This window comes from Vicia villosa, linkage group LG6 (genome assembly GCF_029867415.1).
Source record: "Vicia villosa cultivar HV-30 ecotype Madison, WI linkage group LG6, Vvil1.0, whole genome shotgun sequence".
Classification (NCBI taxonomy): Eukaryota; Viridiplantae; Streptophyta; class Magnoliopsida; order Fabales; family Fabaceae; genus Vicia; species Vicia villosa.
The window spans coordinates 141,729,892-141,753,531 of record NC_081185.1 but is presented as its reverse complement, the minus strand read 5'-3'; the positions used below and the strand labels follow the sequence as shown (position 1 = coordinate 141,753,531).

Sequence of the window (23,640 nt, the reverse complement as noted above, 5' to 3'; positions counted from 1 at the left end):
CGACTATGGAATATGAGGAAAACTTTAATATGATCGGTGAGATGGTTGAGGATGCTTTTGGCGTGAACGTGGCCTATGATCAACCTGAAGATTTTGATGGAGAAGAGTTGCCAAATGAGGAAGCGCAGAGATTTTATCAGTTGTTGAATGAGATGAATATACCGTTGTTTGAGGGGTCATCAGATTCAAAATTATCGATGTGTGTGAGATTATTGGCTGCTAAGGCAAATTGGAATGTTCCAGATCAGTGTTTGGAATTCTTCGCAAAAATGATGTTGGACTCAACTCCTATGAAAGACAACTTACCTACAACATTTAAAGATGCAAAGAAGTCGGTGTCGAAGTTAGGTTTAAATGTAAGAAAAATTGATTGTTGCACTAATGGTTGCATGTTGTTTTATGACAATGAGTTTGGTACTAATGATGGATTGTTGGAGGAATGTAAGTTTTGTGAGAGTCCAAGATATCAAATTCAAAGTAAAGCTGTTAACCATAAGCAAACACGTGTCGCAGTGAAGTCCATGTTTTATCTTCCGATCATACCAAGGTTAAAAAGAATGTTTGCTTCAATGCATAGTGCAAGTCAGATGACATGGCATCATACAAACAAAACAAGTCCAGGGACTATGCGACATCCATCTGATGGCGAGGCTTGGAAGCACTTTGATCGAATACATCCTGATTTTGCCGCTGAACCTAGAAATGTCAGGCTTGGTTTATGCTCTGATGGATTTACTCCATATGTCCAAGGGTCGGGAACCGCATATTCTTGTTGGCCAGTTATTGTAACCCCTTACAACCTCCCTCCTGAGATGTGCATGACAAAACCGTACATGTTTCTGACATGTATCATTCCAGGACCGTCGAGTCCAAAAGTTAGAATTGATGTGTACTTACAATCTCTAATTGATGATTTGAAAAGGTTGTGGATTAGAGTATGCACCTATGATATATCTCGTAAACAAAACTTTACTTTGCGAGCAACCTTGATGTGGAGGATTAATGACTTTCTAGCATATGGCATGTTGTCTGGTTGGGGTACACATGGAAAAATGGGTTGTCTGCATTGCATGGGAAGCTCTACGGCGTTTACGTTAGAGAAAGGGGGAAGAGCTCGTGGTTTGATTGTCATCGCCGATTCCTACCAATAAATCATACCTATAGAAGAAATAAGACAGATTTCAAAAAAGACGAAGTGGTAAAAGATCTCCCTCCGCCTCGTCTGTCACCGGGTGCAGTATGGGAACAAGTTTGTCACCACCCAAAATTCACAGATACGGGTAAAGCATGTAGAATTCCAGGATACGGGGTCGAGCACAATTGGACAAAAAGAAGTATATTTTGGGACCTCCCGTATTGGAAAGATAATTTGTTACGCCATAATCTGGATGTTAGGCATATTGAGAAGAATTTTTTTGATAATATATTTAACACAATGATAGATGTTAAAGACAAAACAAAGGATAATGAGAAGGCGAGACATGACATAAAAAAATGGTGTAATCGAAAAGAGTTGGAGTTGAAGCCTCAACCGAATGGAAAATTATTAAAACCCAAGGCTTGTTACACTCTGACTTCACAAGAAGCTAAAGCAGTTTGTAGATGGTTAAAAGAATTGAGAATGCCCGATGGATATTCTTCAAACTTAGCAAGGTGTGCCGACGATAACACTGGGAAGTTGCATGGCATGAAAAGTCATGATTGCCACATATTTATGGAACAATTGCTGCCAATCGCGTTTGGTTCTCTACCAAAACATGTGCTTAATCCACTGACTGAAATTAGTCAATTTTTTAGAGATATTTGTGCCTCAACTTTAAGAGTGGATGATATCATTAAGTTGGACCAAAATATTCCAATCATTCTCTGTAAGTTGGAACAAATATTTCCTCCTGGATTTTTTGACTCCATGGAACATCTACCTGTGCATCTTGCATACGAAGCTTATCTTGGAGGACTTGTTCATTATAGGTGGATGTATCCATTTGAAAGGTTTATGGGTGATTCTAAGAGATCCGTGAAAAATAAAGCTAGAGTTGAAGGATCCATATGTTCACATTACTTGCATCGGGAGACATCACATTTTTGCAGTCACTATTTCAACAACTTGATGTTAACCCCAAGAATCATAAGGAATCCCGTAAATGTTTACGAAAGAAGCCAATTCACCTTATCACCCAAGATCCATTTATTTTTTTAAAAAAGAAATATGCAAAATAAGTGTTTTTTTAAAGAAAAAAATAATGAAATACTTGTGTGATAGTTTTCATCAAAAAGCATAATTTTTTATCTATATCTCAAAAAATTAAATGAACTCAAGCTTTATTGTTGTAAAACCCATAATATCACATAACAACACATATATTTTTCTTGTTATTAGGATTTATAACTTTTTTTTATCTAAGCCACTTATTTCAACCATTGTATAACTAAATGGAATGCTAAGTACGTTATTTCTAAAAATAATATCCAAATTATAACCACAAACATTGTGTGAATCAAAGCGACACTAGATTTCTATGAGTTTATTTAATTTTTTCAACTCTTTGGTTTCAAAATCCCGGCGCGTGTCATCATCAGAGAGAAGCATTATTGGTTTTCCCTCGGTTTTTGGTGTTTTGGGAAGCTTATTGATTTGCTTATAAAGATGTTATCGGTTTATTTTGACTTTGTCTCACTTATCTATAATGTTGTGGCTACAAATTAGTGTGGATTCATCAGTTGCTATAATGTTGTTGTGTTTGAATCATATTTTGGAAGGTTGTAAGTGTGTTTTATTGCATTCTCGAAGTATAATCGGAAGTCGTAGGTGCAAGGTATTGGTTTGTAGCATTAGAATTGGTGATTGGTTATGTGTTTTCCAGGAAATTTTCTCGATTTTGGAGGTTTTTTTTATTGTAAGCCCGTACCTTATATAATAAGAAAAGAAAGCAACATATTTTTGTATTTTGAATAAGGTTAGCAAAGTTAGTTGATAAAACATACATAATCAAAGATGCAAAAAGAAACACAAAGGTGTTTGGTGATCTCCCGCAAGAGACAAACCAAAGAGTTAAAGGTTAGGAGGATGTCATGCTTGTGATCTTAGGTTAGATGCAGATGATATGATAATAAATTATTGATGAAATCTTATAGGTAAATATTAGGGTATGACAACATGATATCAACACTTACACGTGGAAATCCCTAAAATATCACAACAACAAAACTTAAATTAAAAATAAATCATTAGTGATATAAGAAATACTCATGCACTAAATTCATTAATCGTCATCTCAAAAGAAATTCATATAAGAACTTATAAAAATTCGGGGGTTTAATGGGAACCCCCGATATCCTAAACGCTAGAATACAAAGATTATAAAATAATCCCCCCTTACTTTGATAGTGCGTAATTTTTCGCAAAGCTCCTAACAATGGTGAAATTCCCCACTAACACAATCTTTAATGTGATCTCTTAGGTGGATTAAAGTTTTCTTTTGGATTTTTGGAGAAGAAGGGTCTTGTAGAATAGGAGAATATTTGGAGGCTAGGATTTTCTTTTTCCCGGATAAATATGTGTTTTTATTTTTAATCATCTCTTTTCTCAATTTCTATCATTTATCTCTTCCCATTATCTCTAAAATTTCTAATTTACAACTAAATTCCTAATTACTAATAATAATAAAATAACAATAACCATAATAATAATGAAAATAATAAAATCATAAAAAATATAATAAATTGAAATAATAATTATAATAATATATTAATTATTTGTGGGCGGATACAATCACGCCCACGATGGATCATATAGTGGCCACAATGATTCCATCAATAATTGCTTGTTTTTTTTCTTCAAATTTTCTTCTAAGTTCCAATGTTCTTCTTTTTCTTTCTCTTCTTCTATTCTTCTCATTTTTATTCAATTTAACTCATATTTGCTCAAAAATAACTTGATTACATTTGAAATGCTCGTAAAAATTATGCAATGATAAAGTGTCATCAGTTATCTGATGAATAAACAAATGACTATCGAAATACTTCTAAACAAGTTATCTGGGAAAGATTATAACATGAGATAACTTGTTCATAAGTATTATGAAGCATACATACATAACATGCTGGAAAACTTGATGGCAAGTTATTCGGTGAAGAGAAATAATGTATCAGAATACCTTGAGCAAAGTTATCTGGTACAAAATGCTAGGGGTAAAAGATTTATTAATTTCGGAAAATTCAATTATGATGATAAAAATTGAATAGTAAAATTATTTGAAAAGTAAAAAATATAGAATTGAAATATTTTAAAAAATGTAAGGGTGGAGAATTTTTTTAACAATGTAGGGATGGAGAATAATAGTAGAAGTATGAGGAAAATAACCTAAAAATGATAATTTTTTTTAGATTACTTTATCCATCTTATAGGATGAGGTTGAACACATGGAAAATCTCAAATTTCCCTTCCCATATTTTTGAGATCCATCTTCGGACGCACCCAATACACACACAAAAATGTTGCAAGTGAGTCACACTCTGTTTATGAGTGCGTTTGAAGACGCAACTCCAAACTTTAAAGGCACCATATGGTGAACTAGCACGGTGTACAAACAACAAAGTAGCCCATTTTCTTGGGAATTTCTTTTCCCACCCTTATGGCGTGGCTCACACATTTGAAAACCCGAAATTGCCCTACGATATTTTCGGAGATGCATATTCGGACGCACCTTAAATCGCCTCATCCTTTGTAAATTGAACAACCACCCTTTTTTTCTTCCAAAAATGGTTTGGCGAAGCATCTATGGAAAAACTCTAAGTGCATTTTAAGCTATTTAAACAACATTATTTCAGATTATTCAACTCCAAAAACTTTCCAACATGCATCTTGGGCAGAAAAATCATTGAATTTGAAAATAAGTGTTAATCCAGAGATGCATCTCTAAATTAAATTTTGGAAAAATTAGGGACGGTTGCCCAATTGTGCTTATTTTGTGGGAAAATGGTATGTTTAGATATATATCTCAAAAAATTGAGGATATTTTTTACTTTTCGCCAAAAATTAGGGAGAACTTATACAGGTGGAAAAAGAAATTCTCTTTTTCTTTTGACAATTTCTTTGTATACCTTTATACAATGGGGCATACATTTGAAAACACCAAAATACCCCTGGGTTTATTCAGAAATACATCTCTGAACGCACCAAATCCTATTTTTTGCTAAAATTTAGTTCGGAGATACATCTCCGAATTAACCTAAAAAAATCGGAGATGTATCTCTGAATTTTTCTCATTCATATATTACCAACATATTAAGTTTATTTTGTTATTTGAAACATGAATGTTTTGAACAGACTACAATTGTTCCGCAATACTAGTATATGGTTTTAGTACAAGTTATCGTTGAGTTGTGGTCATGGCAGTGTGATAGCACTTTGGCATAGGAGAATTTAAACAAGCTATTGTTTTTTGCGATATGCTATTGACAATTCTATTTAGACATGTTTGGGCCATTGGGGTCTCTTTTTCTGTCTATGTTGCATTTTTTTATTCGATGTAATTACTTCATAATACAACATATGGAACTTTATAATATGGATTTATGTCAAATTGCATTGAATATGGTACAAGATACATTTTAGGTCGAACAAAATGACACTGAGGGTGAGGAAGTGGCTTGCCAGCATTATATGAAAAGGATAAAGAAATGTCATTCACAAACTGTTTCTCACTTTCTGTTTTCCCTTTCTTTTTTATTTAGTTATATTCTTCCTTGTGTTTATGCATGAGTCAACTACTAAAACTAGTGCTTCTAGCAAAAGACCTTTGCGGGCAAAAATTTGAATGTACTTGAGAAGGAAGGAATCAAAAGTCTCTCCCATAATAAAGAATAACACGCCTGCACATATGAATGAGCTAGTACTGTACTATTTTTTCAGGTGTATTTTCGGAGATACATCTCTGAATTAACCTAAAAAAGTCAGAGATGTATCTCCGAACTAAATTTTGGCAAAAATGGGATTTGGTGCATCCGGAGATGTATATCCGAAAATATGAGGCATTTTTGACATTTCACTAGGGTCCTAGGAGAAGGTATAAGGGTGCAATGAGAAATTAATTTTTTTACCATATACCCCTACCCCAACAATTTAGTAAATATTCCAAACTTACCCTTTTTAATTTTACTCCATATTATAACTTTTACTATTCATCTGAAATTGACAAGTGTGCACCCTCCACTCATGCAAACCGAATAACTTCCAACGAAGATATCCAAACAGATGGTGAGCTCACTTCTAAATAGCGATCTCCAAATAACAACTCATATCATACCATTTATTGATGACATTATTTATGTAAAAGATGATGGAAATTATGGGTTTATAGTCATTTCATAATTACATGGATATGGCAAGGTTGGATGGTCAATTATTTTTCGTGACTTGAATAATGAAATTAGAGGTCTTATAAGAAGTCTCTATGAGTTGTTACTTAGAAATCTCTATTTAGAAGTGAGAGAATCCTTGATGATATAATCTTTAGGTCCTCAGCCACCATAGAAATAGACGATGTTACCAGATTTAGGTTATGTAATAGCAAATCGATAGAACACGGTTCTCGTCTCTTTGGGTTATCCTAGTTTGGCTTTCTTTCCTATGACGACTTCACATTCGTCTAATGTGTCCATTTACTCCATTGGATTTGTAAACGAAAATCATTGGGTTCAGATAGTTAAATATTTAAATATGTTAAGTTAATTACTTATTTTTCATTCATGTCTTACTTATCTTTCTTTTGATATTAATTTTCCAAACATGTAAACATTAATGACGGATTTCCATTTCCAACAATCACATTGGATTGGAAAAAATTTGCACAAAAAATGCAACTTATTTGATGGTAGGATTTGTCGGACGATTTCAACATCGACAACACCTTACACATGTAGTGTCGCAGTATGTTAGATTATAATTGTAACGGGGTTGTCATATTTTGGATTATATTGACATTTGACTTCATGTTATATTTTGGATTCTATTGCATTAGTCTTAAAATAATAAAGAAGCATCAAAAAACATAAGTCTTAAAATAATATATAAGTCTCAAAATAATACACAAGTCTCAAAATAATAAAGAAGTAAAGAAGGTCATGTGTCAGATTCCTCGTCATAAGTTACTGGTCCATCCCTAGGTACTGGTCTGCCCTGAACTACACATAGTAATTGAATATCTCAGCAAACTCATCGTCCTCTTTGTCTGCCTCATGATTGTTTAAATAATGATGAAGCTCATGTGAAATAAATGACAACCTCTAATCTGACGGTCCTTCGTCATAGGCAGGAATCAGAACTTCTCTCAGTGTATCATAAGGTGATGCTACCAAACGAGGATGTGAAACCATATACTACAAATCCAAGTAACCATCATCCACATCAAATGGGGTGTTGGCGAAAACTACCTCACGGATCACATCCAACACGCTCGGAACATATCCAGCTCACTCAACATCCATATTAAGTGTCTCAGCATTAGGAGATGGATGCAGTATGTACTGTCTATATCCAAACTGGCGCATACATCTGTCAGGTAAATATAGCAAAAATGTCCCATACCATTTCAAATCACTCCTGTACAGACATATATAATCAAATGGACGGTGCTGTCTATGATCTTCAAAAGGTCGCCAAATGACATCAGCATGTGTCAATGCACCTAACACATGCCTAATCTCATCAACCTTTTGAGCTCATTGCTTGTAAACCCATTTCATCTCCCTTAGAAGTAGACTACCAATATCAACAATCCCAAACAATCCTCTCTTGCCAACAATTGGAAAATACTCATGAATCCAATACTCTTACACAACATAAATATTATCAATTAAAAAATTATAAATAAATAAAGATAAGTCAAAATAAAACTAAAATAAAACATTGGTTAATTGTAAAAGAGAGGCGTATCCGCCAAGCTGCTTACACGTACAGAAGGAAGCATCTCCTAAATATCTATAAAGTGTGACAAGTGCAACTGTCACTAAAAAATCTAACACATTCATCCAAGTTCCTAAATAGAGGTAAATACTTTGCCTCTATAAGAATAAAAGTCTTGTCGGCAATAATGATGCAACCTAACACCAACATCATATAAGCTCTAGCGGCACAACCAATTCTACTAACAGCTCGCTGACACACAAATATCACCTCAAACCAATCCAAATTATAATAAGAACCCCTACAAGTACTGATCTATTCGGCCGCCTCCTCCAAGGGTACACCCGACATATCAATAACAAGACTAATAACATTAGTATTAGTGAAACCTTCTGCAGGGTCACATAACTCACCCCTACACGATATATGAAGAAGACAAGAAACATCATCCAATGCAATTGTCATCTCGCCAAATGTCATATGAAAGGACGATGTTTCTGGATGCCATTTCTCTACAAAGGCCGATACCAAATTTTGATTTATCCTTGACAATCTGGTTATCTAGAGAGCGGATATACCAGAGTTAGTCAACCAAGTCTCTATTGTAACACCCTGGATTTCCGCTTACCCCGCAGGGCTTCCGGCCTACCAAGCGTGGTAGCAGGAATTGCTATGAATACGCACTTAACCCCTAGGTATGTGGTTCGATTCCTGCGGGAGGCAAAAACAATATTTCCTGGGCAGCCGGTAAGCGGACCTAGGGGGATTATTGATTAAGCTGGTGACACGCTTGGTAGGCCGAAAGCCCTGCGGGGTAAGTGGAAATCCAGGGTGTTACATCTATCACCGACGAAAGACTGTGTGGAACCCATCCAATCAATTTGCAATTATGTGCAACAACCTTTAATTTTTTCTTCGGACGTCGCTCCTAAAAACAATTTATAATATAAATGTTATAAAATACAAGTATTTATAACTAAAAATTATTCAACATAAAATAACAGAGATTATGCTACCTCGCCGAAAAATAAATTATGAGCAACATGACCCTGGTAGCTCACTAGAAGAGACGTATTGAACGACCTTTCCGGGAACATTGGTTGTTACAAACCAGTCCCAAGTGCATATACTTCCATCCACCGCCTATCGAGGTTGTCGTCCTTCACCCATTCGTCGAATAATATCGTAGTTCTGGTCCCCTCTTCTGCGCGCCACTAAAAATAAAAAACAATGAATAACAAAACATGAACCGAATAACATATGATTAAGTTATCCGATTTTAGTTTATGCAAATCGGAGAACCTTATGCTAAGTTATCTGGTTGGTAGACTTGTTGGCATGCAAATCGAATAACTTACTTGTAAGTTATTCAATGTGTTGAATGATGAACCAATATACTTCTGTATGTGTTCTCCGATTTGAGCTCTCTTAATTCAGAAAAGTAGTGGTTATGGTCTTTTGTTCTCTCGGTGTAGGAAAATGAAAAAAAAAAGTGAAATTTTTTTATGGTTTGAATATTTATATAAGAGTATTTTGGTCCAAACTCATATTCTGTAGGGTAGGAAAATAATTGATGAGGTATAGGATAAAATTTTATAGAAATTTTCCTTTTCTTTTTCAAGAAAAACCCATGGCTAAACAGTCCAAAGAGAAATAGGGGTGTGCAAAAAAACCGGTTATCCTTAACCAAATTGATATCCAAATTATTCCACTTTTTAAAACCCAATCCAAATGCTAAAATATAAAATCGGGTAACCATTTTGTTATCCAAATATAAACCGGTACCCATAATAATAATTTGGTTTAGTTATTGGATACCCATATTTCATTATATATTAAATTTATATGTTTTTTTTTTTATAGTTCACCATATACATATATTAAAGTTAAATTTCTCTAATAACATATTAATAAGTTATAATATAATTTTAATTTTACTGTATAAAATTTCTATACTTGTTTACACATGTTCTGTGATTAACTTTTCTAAATCAAAATGAACAACTTTGTGTTTAAAAAAAAAAATGAACAACTTTAATTTCAAAAAAACTAAATTTTGTAACATAAAAAAAATCATGGCGCTACTGTTAAGTGTAAGTGCGTAACGTGATTTACCAACAATGACTTATTGAAATTGATAGGAAATTAGAAAATACATAAGAATTATATAGAAACTATATAGAAACAGAGTCTAAAAGGATGGTTTGAAAATTATTTTTCATTTCAGCTATGACTATATAGTCTAAAAGGATGGTTTGAAAATTATTTTTCATTTCAGCTATGATTGCCTTAGCCATTTAATCATGAAATTTTTTCATGTTTCATGTTTCATAGCTTCTGATTACATTTCAGACACTACTTCTTTATAATTAAATGTTTACTCACTTTTTATAAATAAATACATTTTGTCATTTGTATTAATACATTCTTTAAAAAAAATTTATATTAAAATTTACGTGCACATGTTATTTTTTATTAATTTAAACATACTTATTTAATTATTCTATAGAGAGATGTTTTTTTTTTTATGTTGAAAATAAAATTTCATTTTACATTTTTTTTAAATAATAAAATAATTAAACTGGTTTTAAAAATTGAATTTTTTATTTAACTTTTTTTAAAACTGTTTTTTTTTTTTTAAATAAAAAATTGGTTTTGAGAGACACCGGTTTTTTTTTAAAACTGGTTTTTACGAGAAACCGGTTTAGAACTGAACCGATCCACATGTAAACCGGTTTTTAAAAAATAAACCAGTTTTAAAGAAATGGTTTTAAGATCCAAACCAAACCATATATATGGTTTAATTTGGTTTGGTTATTGATCCATGCACACCCCTAAAGAGAAACCCAACTCGTTTTAGGCCCAAAGGCCTCCCTTTCAAGGACTTAGAAAGTCAGGGGAAGCCCACATGATTTCAGCAAAAATAACAAACTTGGTGTGAGATATTAAAAAAAGAAAAAAGAAAAAGAACAAGTACTAGTATATTATTGTCCCTCGCAACGCAAGGCACATGCAATGCAGCCTCACCTCTGACAGTGCAATCGACAATTGCACGCGAACAATTCCACACTCAACTGCCCAACCAGACACGCGCCGACCAAATCGTGCGCCAACCCCTTGCGTTGTCACGGCATGTTCTCTCTAACGTGGCCATATCCGCACTACTCTCACTCACTACTAGTTAGTACTACTACTAGTTTCGCAACTTTTTCCCTAGAATATTACTAGAACTACACTTTCATTGATATTGATATACTAATACTACTATTTTTCTATACGTATAATCAGTCAATATATGCTAACATAGTATCATTTTGTATTGCGAAGATCTATAGATAAATGCATATGGATTAGACTTTTACACTAATAAAATATCAATACATTCACTATTTAGTAGATATAAAACTTAGTACTAGTATCATCCTTTGTCAAATATTGAACAAAATATTAAGAGTTAAAAGGAATATATATACTATTAATGTAAGGATAATTGATGAAAATATATATTATTTTAGTAATTAAATATAAATAAATTATATTTTTATAAATAATAATATCCAACTTTTTTTAAATTAAAAACTAATTAATTCATTAAGGAAATTGTATATATTTTTAAATATATAGATGTCAGTTTTCAGATTTTTATAAAAATATAAGAAAAATATATAGTTAAAATTTTTATATCTTAAAGATTATTTATAAATATAGATGAAAAAATAATAATCATAAATCGCGATTCTTAAAATATCAACCCCTTGGATCTTCACTATAATCGAGATTATTGACTGTGATGACTCAGTAATCGGTGCTTAGTTGGAAACCATTCCACACATTTTCATTGTAACCGTGTTACTAACTACAGTCTCTTCACTACCCCAGAGTTGCTTTTTGTTTCTTCTTTTTTATTTTTTCTTTAAAATAACTTTTTCCAATGAATCAACCTCTTTGATTTCTTCTATTTAAAAACTTAGCTTCACCATTACGCAAAAATACAAAAAAAGAAAATAAAAAAAGAGATACTATCATTTGTGTTAATTTCAATTTATTTTCTCCAGCACATGCTGTGTGTAATGATATTCACTTTCACACACAAGAGTAATGGCGGAACCGAGAGGAACAACCACATGGTGGACCGACGAGTTGGCGAGTTTGATGGAGCATCCGTTACCGGAACAAGCCCCTTCCACGGCGTCGTTTGGGGTGAGAAAACCGGAACAAGAAGTAGTAACTGAATCTGAAGAGAGTTTGAAGGAGCACGCGGTTGGGTTTTTGATGGCTTGGTGTGAGATACTTATGGAGTTTGGTAGAGGCTGTAGAGACATTATTCTGCAACAGAATTTCTTGAACGAGGATTCTTATGTTGTCAAGAAGTTGACTGGACCTTGTTCTAAGGTTTCTAAGAGATTGAGGTTTTTGAATGATTTTTTGCCCGAAGATCGTGATCCTGTTCACGCTTGGTCTATTGTCTTTACCGTTTTTCTTCTTGCTTTCGCAGGTTTCTTTATTTCATTCATCTTGCTGTAGTTTTAGTTTACTTTCCTAATTCGACAGTTGCAATAAATTTCAATTTCAATTCCATAACCTAGTTTTGGTGCTGAGTGATTGGTGACTAGGCTTAGTTGCTATTTTTGTGAATTTTGTATTTGCTGTTGACTAGGTCAAATGATATATTGATTTGTAGGAAGATGTAATTGACAAAAACACAGGATTGGTTCAATGTTGTTATTGTTATGTTCCAAGTTCATGTCTTGTTTGTGAACCTTGTTGTTACTGGCGATTAATTAATTGATTATTAACTTATTAGTAAGTGTTTTAGAGTTTAGTGTTTGTATGTGTTTATAAATAGATTATTATTACAATATAAATAAATGCTCATAATTGTATTGCTTATATCTTTGATGCGATTATTCATTTCCTACATGTTGATTTTCTATTTCTGTATAAACTTGGTCAAGTTTGATGTATGTTCTATGAATTTTGGGGGAAAAAGATACTATTTAATTGCTTATAGATGATTTTTGCTATGGTTATGTAATCTGGGTCTGGCTTAAGGTTTGCTGATTTTTTTGTTGATAAATTGTTTGCAGCTATAAGTATAGATTCTAATCATGAAACCTTACCCAAAGCGGTGATGGTGCGAATGCATCCTCCTATTGCTAGCCGCATATTGCTTCCGGATGGTAGGTACCTTGCTTATCATGATCAAGGTGTTTCAGCTGGGAGAGCTAGATTTTCACTGGTTGCTCCACATTCTTTTCTTTCATCTCGGCTGGCAGGTAGAATTACACGATTATCCCTTATAAGGATTCAAAAACTTATGCGCTACGAAAATTGAGTTATTAATATCTTCTCACTTTTTCTACTGCCTTTTTTAATCTCGTTAACGGTAGGTATTCCTGGGGTTAAAGCATCATTGCTTGAAGAGTATGGCGTTCGCTTGGTCACTTATGATCTTCCTGGTTTTGGGGAGAGTGATCCCCATCCCAATCGGAATTTCAATTCATCGGCTATGGATATGTTGCATCTAGTCAATGCTGTCAATGTAACTGATAAGTTCTGGGTGCTGTGCCATTCAAGTGGATGTGTTCATACCTGGGCTTCGCTCAGATATATTCCCGAGAGAATTGCAGGTTGTTACCTTTTTTCAAAATTTTACTGTCTTGATACCTTTGAAGGATTCATTTTAAGCTCTGTATATGAAAATGACTTATAAGTTATAGTAACAAATTTGTATGTGAGGATTTTTTTGAAATGTTTAAAATCTTAAATGATAATAAAGTTTTTTTGGCGATATGTGGCTCTATCTCGATTCATGTAAGCTAATGTGAAGAAAATGTCAATTGCGGTTATACCAATGTAATAATTTCTAGTTGTTTGTGTATCGCCGTTGATGATTTGTATATTACATGAAATTACAGGTGCTGCAATGTTAGCCCCTATGGTTAATCCATATGAGTCACACATGACTAAAGATGAGATGAAAAGAACTTGGGAAAAGTGGCTTCCAGGGAGAAAATATATGTATTCCTTGGCTTATAGATTTCCAAAGCTTCTCTCTTTTTTCTATCGGAAAAGTTTCTTGCCGGAAAAGCATGAGCGGATTGACAAGCAATTTTCACTTTCACTAGGAAAGAAGGTGAGCTGCGACAACCTTGAAATTGAATTATGTTGAAAGGGATACAACGTGTGCAAATGTTTTCTTTATTGCCAATAGCCAATTATAGCTGTTATGATCTGTTGACAATCTAATTCATATATGTTGTTCAGGATGAAATTCTCGTCGACGAACCTGCATTCCAAGAGTTTTGGCAGAGGGATCTAGAGGAGTCAGTTCGCCAGGGAAACATGAAACCATTTATAGAGGAAGCTGTGCTGCAGGTATCTAAATGGGATTTTGACATCGAAGAACTTCGTGTGCATAAGAAGTGTCGAACAGGAAGCTTACTTCTTTGGTTGAAATCCATGTACGGTCAGACAGAATGTGAACTTGCAGGATATCTCGGCCGTATACACATATGGCAGGTTTGAACATGTTGTTTGAGTATTTTCAACTTATTTTTTTGAACTGGAGTTCAACTCTGCAATTTAGGAATCTTAAATTTCCCTTTTGAATTCTCAACCAGGGATTGGATGATAGGGTGGTCCCGCCATCAATGATGGAATACATAGAAAGGGTGTTACCAGAAGCTGTAACTCACAAGCTTCCTAATGAGGGTCACTTCTCCTATTACTTTTTCTGTGATGAATGCCATAAGAAGATATTCTCCACTCTTTTTGGAACTCCTCAAGGTCCGCTTGAACGACAAGAGGAAACTGCATTTGAGACAAACATGGAAGATGCTTTGCAAGTATCTGATTCTGATTTCTGATATGGAATGATGTGGAACTGATGGTATACACAAGTTCGTTTTGGATGTAAATAACACAGGCGGCTCCTATAGGCAACAGTAAAGCTTCAAAGGATAGAGTTTTCAGTATTCAGAAGGAATCTTAAGTTTTGAACCACAAAAGCTTTTGGAGATATAGGTAAAAGTGTGCCACCTACATTGTATTTACTAACCTTCCACTGTCCCAAATCAAACTGTATCTTAACCGCATTATCGGATTTAGAATGTTCATCCGATTGACCGTTAACTCAGCTGCAAAACCATGCCTGTTACTTAGTACTACCACTTATCTTCCCCTCATCTCTTTTTATCATTTTATCATCTTTTTGGTTTGGATTTTGCATTTGGGGGGTTTGATTGATGGTTTGTTCAAAATAGGGTTTGTTGCTTCAAGTATCACCTCTACATAACTGAAAGGGTTTTGGGAAATGTTAGCTTTAACGATATATTAATCATAATTACAGATTAAGCATATCATAATTCCAACTTTTTCTTCAACTGGAATCCTTATACTTTAAAAAAGTAGTGGATAGACTACAGAAAAAGGTATTGGGCAATTTTTCATTTCAAACTTAGGAATGAAGTTTGCTTAAACGTCACGCTATGCCATAAAAAGAGACTCAATGGATAACCAAATACGAATCCATATAAAGACTAAAGTAAAAATCAACATTAGTGGTTTTTCCATTTTTTTTTGTCTTCCACCTACTATCTTGACAAACATTGGTGGTTTGGACAACCATTGTAACAATTTGTTTAGTGGTTAATATTAAATCTGCGTGTTGTTGAACACTTAAAAGTAATAATTAACTACATTCAAATTTATGAATAACAAAGTTACATCAGCTATTAGTGATTTTTGACCTCTAAACTGTATTAATCACTTAAATGTTTGTCTTAAAAATTGTTAAACTTTAGTTGTTGAAATAACCTAATTTCTCCTTCATAGCATGGCAGTTACCATCTTATTCAATCTTGTTACATTGTTACACTATTTTAATTATTTTGAAATTTTGTAAACCAAATATTTTTCATTATTAAAAAAGTTGCTTATAATAATTTTTAATTATAAGTGGAGCATTTTATTAGTCGAGATAATTTAAGTACAAAAACTGTAAATTGTAAATTTTCATAGATGCAACAAACAGGATGTGCAAACTTTTTAAGCTGCCAGTAACTTGTCCTACTTTAATAGGTCGGATTAAAAACATGAACAACAAATAGGATATGACATAGACCTGATTGTTTTATCTTACTTTTTAAAAATAAAAATTTATTTTGATATTCAGTAATATAAATATTCATTATTAATTAAAATTATATAATTTTTTAAAAGATATATTTCAAAAATAATAAAATTATTTAAAATAACGAAAATTATGTTTTTTAAAAAAAAAAACTATATTTAAAAAAGTTATAGTAAAAAGATGTAATATCTAAAATAATATTTTATAATAAGCTATTTAAATCACATTTTTATTTGAATTTAAGAAAAAACTATTTTTTTTTTCAGAATTTTTTTTATAAAATATAAAAAAATGTGAAAAAAAACTGAAATGCTTACAATAATATAATTTTTTTCCTTCTAGCTCAATTATCAACATGTACCAACTATATTACTAACCTTGTTAATAGCCAACTATCAATATGAACTAACTAGTACTAGCCTTGTTAATAACTGTCAATCTTACTATTCATTTATATAACTAGTATTACTATTAATATATTATGACAAATTTTATATATGCATTTTGAAATAGTAAATTCTATTGTTTAAAGCTATACGTTATGAGTTTCAATTTAATTTATAATTTAAAATTTCAGCTCATGTGAAATTGATGAATAAAAACATGCTTTTTATTAAAGTATTGTCTCATTTTTATTGAACATGTATTACATCATAATCATAATCAGATTCAAATCTAAATAATTAGCTTGACTTAACTTTAGGGCCGGATTCGGCCTGCTCCATGTTTAGTTCTATTATTGTTTATTAATTATGTATTATATTATTTGTATCTAACAATCTGACAACGGATTCAATTATTATTCAACATATTCTATGCTTCTAAGATAACTGAAAATTCAAGTTAGCTTGACAAAAATGGACCATATAAATAGTGATAAAGAGAGATCATGCATAGTACTAATATTGTGAGCTGGAAGACCCCACTTCAACCAACAATAAATAGATAAAATAATGTGTTGTTAGCATTGATCATTTTCTCTCTCTCAAGCCCTACCAAATGCTGAGAAAAACAACAGGACCAGAATCAATTAGGAGACAAAAAATCAAATTTGTACTTATATTACATTAAGAATCAGGAGCTTTAAATTTCAGTTTATGGTGAACAAAAAACAAAGAAAAGTGATCTTTAAGAAAGGACTCTAAAAGCTGACTCATTTTCTGTCACAAGATAGAGAATGTAAACAAAAATACAAATAGATGAATATATGGTAAGTAAAACAATTTTCACCCCAAATCAAAAGCCTACATGAAATGTTAGGATACACATAAAAATAGGACAAATAAATAAATTTAAAGAACACTCAATGTAAATGAACTTTTGTTTTTATTTTCTTCACTGATATCTTCAATCCTACCTTTAATGATTTCAATCCTTTCACTCTGATTGTTATGTAATCAACTGACCACACCATTGTCCACAGTGACCTCTGCATTTATGGCGGTTTCTACCTTCGGCGGACCTGAATGGCGCCTTGGCCTGGCGGGCGAAGCCGGGAAAGAAAGACGCTTCTTTGCAGTCCCGAAGGACCCTTTCTCTTGTTTGCCGTTTTCTTTAGCTAATGGACTCTGACTTTGTGTCCTAGACCTAGCTTTCGCAGATTGAGTTGGTATCATATAACTTGGAACTGATGGAGAGCTAGCAAGACTCTCGTCATCCCTAACTGACGACCCAGCAATTGAGTGCCTACGAAATCGATCTGACTGTACACTGGCCATGCTTTTGGAGTCTTCTTCCATAACCCAGCTTCCCTTTGGACTTGCCTTCTTCAGTTTCCTTGCAACTGATGCAGAAGCTGGCTTAGGAGTTGTTGAATTTGATTGAAAGCTAGGCGAGCCTGGGTGTTGGCTGGCTGCTGGAGAATGTATTTCGGAATTCAGCTGGAAACGGGCAAATGATTTGCTGATTTCTCCACCTGTAATGCCACGGCTCGAACTTTTAACAGATGAATGGTCATTCAGTTCTTTATCCATAAGGCCACGGCTCTCCCAAGGTCGAGCAGCCATCCATCGTTCAAGCCAGCTCCAGCCCCACGTAGGATTGGTTGGATCCACAAACATTGGATTCATAGGTCGAGATGAGTTCTTCCCGTTTTGCTGTCATAGTATTACACTTGCAGTTGTAAATCAAATCATAGGCAGGTATTTCTATTCATTCAAAAATAAAGTTACATTACACGCGTTCGGTTAGTGAGAATATTTTCTATTTCCATTTCATGTTTCTAAATATAGTTACAAAAATTCATTATTTTCATTTATTGCTTCTAAATATTTGTATAGGAAAGAGTATTTTTCCCCTTGTTTTCATTCTTTTCTATATAGAACTTCATCAATAGGAAACCAAATAAGAAAAAAGTGTAAATTTTGTAATTATTAGTAAAAAGGAGAAGTTTTAAAAATATTCTCAAACTAAATAGGTGATGAGTTTTAGGTAAAAAGATAAACAACTTCAAGTAATAAGGAAACAACAAATAAATAGATGATTTGACTCATAAAGCAAACTTTCACTATAAATGATAGACATCTTAACTGTTGATGTCAAAAATCGACAATAGACATTTTAACATATCTATAATTTGGTATGCAATATCAATAGCTGATTTTTTTCATCAATGGTTGACGTGTCTTACATTATTCTCGAACGTGAATTACTCAATTTAGCATACATGCAAGTTTGGATTCTCAGTTTTTAATTCTTGAAATGATCTGATACTTCGTTTCGTTTAAACTTTTTCATCTATTTCCACACATATGTAAGTTCACAAGAGTATTAGAAAACCTGATGAGTGAATGCATAAGCCATTGCTCTTTCCCTTCTCATAGTAGCCTCGTACTTGCTCATTAACTTGGCTTCAATTTGTTCTTTTGATTGTAGGCTATCATCCCATTCCTCTCCAATCTATCATCAAGATTTGAAACAAGTTAAAATCGTTACAAACACAGTCAAATACGCGCTGGCACAATATCAAGAGATTATCCTTTCAAAAAAATAAAATTAAGGAAAAGAAACACAGACCCGCATGGTCTCGAGCTCTCTTGCATGCTTCTGTAAGAGCTGTCTCTGCAAAGCCTGATTCTCCTCTAACATTCTGACCCTCCTGGAACGAATTTGAGATTGCAGACGAGCTAACGTCTGCATTGAACGGAGGGTACTCATAGCTTGGCGTTTTACAATTGGCCCTTCCATCAGTGTTTTCAATCTGACCAACCCTCTTAAAGCCCGCAACGCTCTTCGTGCCTAAATGATTTAAAAAGAAAGTTTAGTTTGAAAAATGTATTTCAAATAATTAATTTCTTTTGCAGGAATTATTTATTGCCTCTGATAGCCTCTTAACTCTTTCATATGTAGAACACATTTAATGAGAACATAAACACAAAAAAAACTCATTGAACTTTGCACAGAACAAACATGAAAATGACAAAAAGATTACAACGCATACCAAGTATCCACGAAAAGCTGTTTGAATCTTGATTGCCGCCACTTCATCCTTTGGTTTACCAGCAAAACGAGCAACTACAGAAGCTTGAGTCCTAACAACTGGTGCCGGAACAGAAGGACCGGGTTCCTCAGTAACCACAGCAGTTGTAATTTCAGCAACATGATGGTGATTGTTTTGGTTTTCATTATGAGTTAATCTAACATCTTCTGGTGGAGGAAGAGGCGGTGTCGTATCTTCTACGGAAGGGTCTGAAGTCTGCAATTTTTGCTTCCCGAACCATTTCTTCTTTGATTTACTCGATTTCTACAACAACAACAACAAAAAATTGTAAAATTTTAAGAAAAATCACAGAAAAATTGAGCTAAATTTTATATAATTTTTCATTTTTTCTTACCTTTGAGTCAGGGCTGAGAGCTTTCTTCACAGTAGAAAACCAATTTCCCTTTTTCCCCATTCTCTTCTTGGCATTCCTTAATTTGTTCCTTTATTTCATAAAAAGAAAGAAAAAAGTTGAAGATCTGAAATCTCACTATCCAATTCTTCTAAAAAAAAATTAAAAAAAATGAAATTATCTTATATATTCAAAAGAAAAAAAATCTGTGTGGAAACAGGAAATAGCAACATCCAAAAGAATAATTTTTGTGGCAGAAATGAACAATAATGAGAAAATAGAGTAAAACAAATATACAGAGTTTTAAGCTAACAAGTAATAAGCCATTGAAATTCCTAATCCTTCCCTAGTTTCATCTCAAAAAAGTATTAATTAATTAATTATATATAAATAAATACCCTATAAACTTAAAAAATAAATCACATTTGGAAAATTCTCTCTTATTAAAACTGAATCCAAAATCCAAATGCAGAAAATAATGAATTCATCTCCCCTTTCACATTTTCACACACAAAAATGCAGATTCAACCGGTTAAACTACAAGATTTTCACAAAAAAGTGGGAAAATTCAAATAATAGCAACAAATTATACAGAAAATAGAAAACCGAGGGTTCAATCCAATCGAATAGGAACAATACCTGAAGTGAAAGATCTGAAGGAAAAGAGTTGAATTGAATGAACCAAACAGCGCCTTTCTATAGGGGAAAAATTCAGATCTTGCCAAATGAGAAAGAGAAGAGAGTTTGTTTTTGTTTGAATAATAAGAGCAGCTGTTTCTGCTAATATTGTGATATTACCACTTGAGTGGGTCCCACTGGACCCCACTGGTTGTTTTACTTGTTCAAAGTTATACAAATCACTAGATTAACGGTGTCCCTAATTATGATTATGTGGTGTTGAATGTTCATGTTTGATTTGATCTTGTAGTGGAGATCAATTTGTTTCTAATATTAGAAACTACTACTCCATCAGATATATAGAGTCTAATTTTTTTATTAATCAGATATCATCGGCAAATCAACGGTTGAGATTAATCTCTTGAACTGTGTGAGAGAATTATAATAAATATTAAAAATAATTTTAAAAAACTAATATAATAAAAATCTTAAAGATTGAATTTTTAATCTAGAATTTTTTATTAAATAAATTGTAATATATTAAAATTAAAAATTTCAGGTGAATATATTTTTATAATATAACTAGTAAGATACCCGTGCTATCGCACGAGTCCCGTCTGAATTCATATTACACGTCGTGCAGTCTTATTTGTCAAGTTTGAATTTATTTTTCAGTTGATTAACATTCACATAGTTACAAATATAGACTAATAACATACATCGACTTTTAAATTTATAAATAAAAAAAACTCTTAGATTAATATATTTGACCAAAAGAGTATTAAGTCTTTAATGTTAATTAGATTTTGTTAAAAATATTTTACAATTTAATAAAAAATGAATTATATACTGAATTATTATAAAACAATAGAAAAAAATATTTAAAAGATGGACATTAAAATGAACAGTTTACAGTTGATATCTATAGATACGGTCACATCTACCCGTGGATCTATGCCTGCAAAGTCTTTCATTGCGATGAACAATCTACATCTATTAAATTGAGAAACAAATTGAAAAATAAAAATAACTCTTAGACTAATATACTTGAACAATTTATATCTGTTAAATTGAGAAATAAAAAGAACTCTTAATTTAATATACGACCAAGAGAGTATTAAGTCTTTATTATTAAATTATACTACGTGAATGTTAATATACTTGACCAAGAGAGTATACTTGACCAAAAACTCTTAAATTAATATAGTTGACCGAGACAGTATTAAGTCTTTATAAGTATTGAATAAGAAACAATTAATAGAAGAAAATTATGGAGTTAGGAAAAATGTAATTTAAGTGTCATAATTTAAAAGTATTAAAAACCATTAATTATATATAAGGAAAAAAAATTTGAAATAGTATATTATAAAAATAGCAATGAAAACTCTTTAAAAAAGACATTTAGAAAACCGATGCATTAGAAACCAATATGAAATTTGCAGTAGTAAGAAATTCGTGCTATCGTACGGTTCCAGTCTCGATTCACATTATATGTTTCTCACTCTCATTTGCCAAATTTGTAATTTTTTCCGATTTATAATAATTGAATAATAAATTGAACTTTTTCCATTTATAAAAATATTTGTAACTTATTTCCGTTTTAAAAAAAATGTATTGAAGCTTATTTTCGTATATAAAAATATTTAAATCAATATGTAAATTTTTCCTCGTTTATAAGCGCCTTTAACCTGTATGACAATTTATAAAACAAATTTTAATTTATTCATGTTAAAAACAATTGTTTTAATACTTCAATTTTTCTCCTATATAAAGATATTTGTAACTTTTTTTTTATAAAAATAATTGTAACTTATCCCGTTTATAAAGTTATTATAGTTTTTTTTCTTCGTTTATGAGCACCTTGAACCCGTGTAACTTATTCTCATTTATAGAAATAGTTGAATTAATTTTGTTTTTAAAATTAGTTATAACTTGTTCCCGTTTATAAAAACAATCGAAACTTATTTAAATTATAAAAATAATTGTATCATTAAGTTTTTACCTTTTATCATTAATTTTTTATGATTACCATTTAACATTAAATTTTCATGACTACCATTTAACATTTTTTTATCATGATTACCATTATAAAGTTAATTTGAAAAATTCTGATAATATTTTGTTATTTTATAAGTTTAAAAAAGTTACAAAATCTCAATTGACTTTATTTTTGTTTTATTAATCTTTTTATAAAAATCTAAATAATTTAAAATCAATAGCATTCAAAATCATATCGTTTTTTCTTAAAATAATTTTTAAATGCTATTTAAAATTATATGAATCTTATATAGTTTATTTTCATTAATTAAATTTAATTGAATTTTAATGGATCAATTAATCTTTTGAAAATAATATAATTGAATTAATTGATCAATTATAAAGTTACCATACTTATAATGGATTCTTTCAAAAGTATTTTATTAATAAGTATTAAAAATAAAGTATTTTAAAAAAATATTAGTAAAAATCGGGTGATTTTTATTAATATTCCATAAAAAATTATGATTTTAATATTTTTTTAGTAACAAAATATTATTTAAACTATAATAATACTTACTTGAAATTTTAAACAAATCACAATTTCGTTAATAGTTTTTTAATAAATTTGTTTAAAAATGATAGAAAATTTTATCAATTTCAATTGTTCACTTTATATATTTAATTTCAAGTTAATCATTACTCATTTTCGTATATTTAATTTCAAGTTAATCATTACTCACTTTATATATTTAAAAAATCATTTTATCATTTTGGAATAAATCATAAATTATAATTTATATGATTTTTAAGATATTTCTAATCATTTTATCAACTAATCAAAAATCATAATTTATATGAGAAATAATATTTCAATTTTTAAAAAAATATATCAATAGTATTCAAAATCATATAGACTTCTTAAAACACTTTTTTAATGCTATTTAAAATTATATCAATATTATATAGTTTATTTTCATTAATTAAATTTTAATGGATCAATGAATCTTTTAAAAAGAATCAATATGATAATAATAATTAATGGTAAGTTTTAAGGTATCATTTAATGGTAAGATTTTAATTACTAAAGAACAAATATAAATATTAAATATAATGGTTATGAAAGTGGGCATATTACACGTGATATTTTTCTATTTATTTATTTATTTTAGAGA

The 23,640-nt window shown here is 31.6% G+C and overlaps 2 protein-coding genes across 3 annotated transcripts; one reads left to right on the top strand and one right to left on the bottom strand.

Annotated features, from left to right (window-relative positions):
- Positions 1-11,847: 11,847 nt before the first annotated feature.
- Positions 11,848-15,093, top strand: LOC131610274 (uncharacterized). The gene is made up of 6 exons (XM_058882175.1): positions 11,848-12,401; positions 12,994-13,182; positions 13,297-13,536; positions 13,825-14,042; positions 14,174-14,428; positions 14,530-15,093. The coding sequence occupies exons 1-6, from the start codon at positions 12,005-12,007 to the stop codon at positions 14,773-14,775; spliced, it is 1,545 nt and encodes a 514-aa protein (XP_058738158.1). The 5' UTR covers positions 11,848-12,004; the 3' UTR covers positions 14,776-15,093.
- Positions 15,094-17,213: 2,120 nt separating this feature from the next.
- Positions 17,214-20,665, bottom strand: LOC131610273 (protein IQ-DOMAIN 2-like). 2 transcript variants are annotated; one of them, XM_058882173.1, is made up of 6 exons: positions 20,510-20,665; positions 19,874-19,961; positions 19,480-19,782; positions 19,056-19,277; positions 18,819-18,938; positions 17,214-18,136 (listed from the first exon to the last, which is right to left on the bottom strand). In XM_058882173.1, exons 2-6 carry the CDS (start codon positions 19,931-19,933, stop codon positions 17,438-17,440), a joined length of 1,404 nt encoding a protein of 467 aa, XP_058738156.1. In that variant the 5' UTR covers positions 19,934-19,961; positions 20,510-20,665; the 3' UTR covers positions 17,214-17,437. The 2 variants fall into 2 exon arrangements, with proteins under 2 accessions (XP_058738156.1, XP_058738157.1); XM_058882174.1 differs by having other exon boundaries at positions 19,874-19,949; positions 20,510-20,663.
- Positions 20,666-23,640: the final 2,975 nt, after the last annotated feature.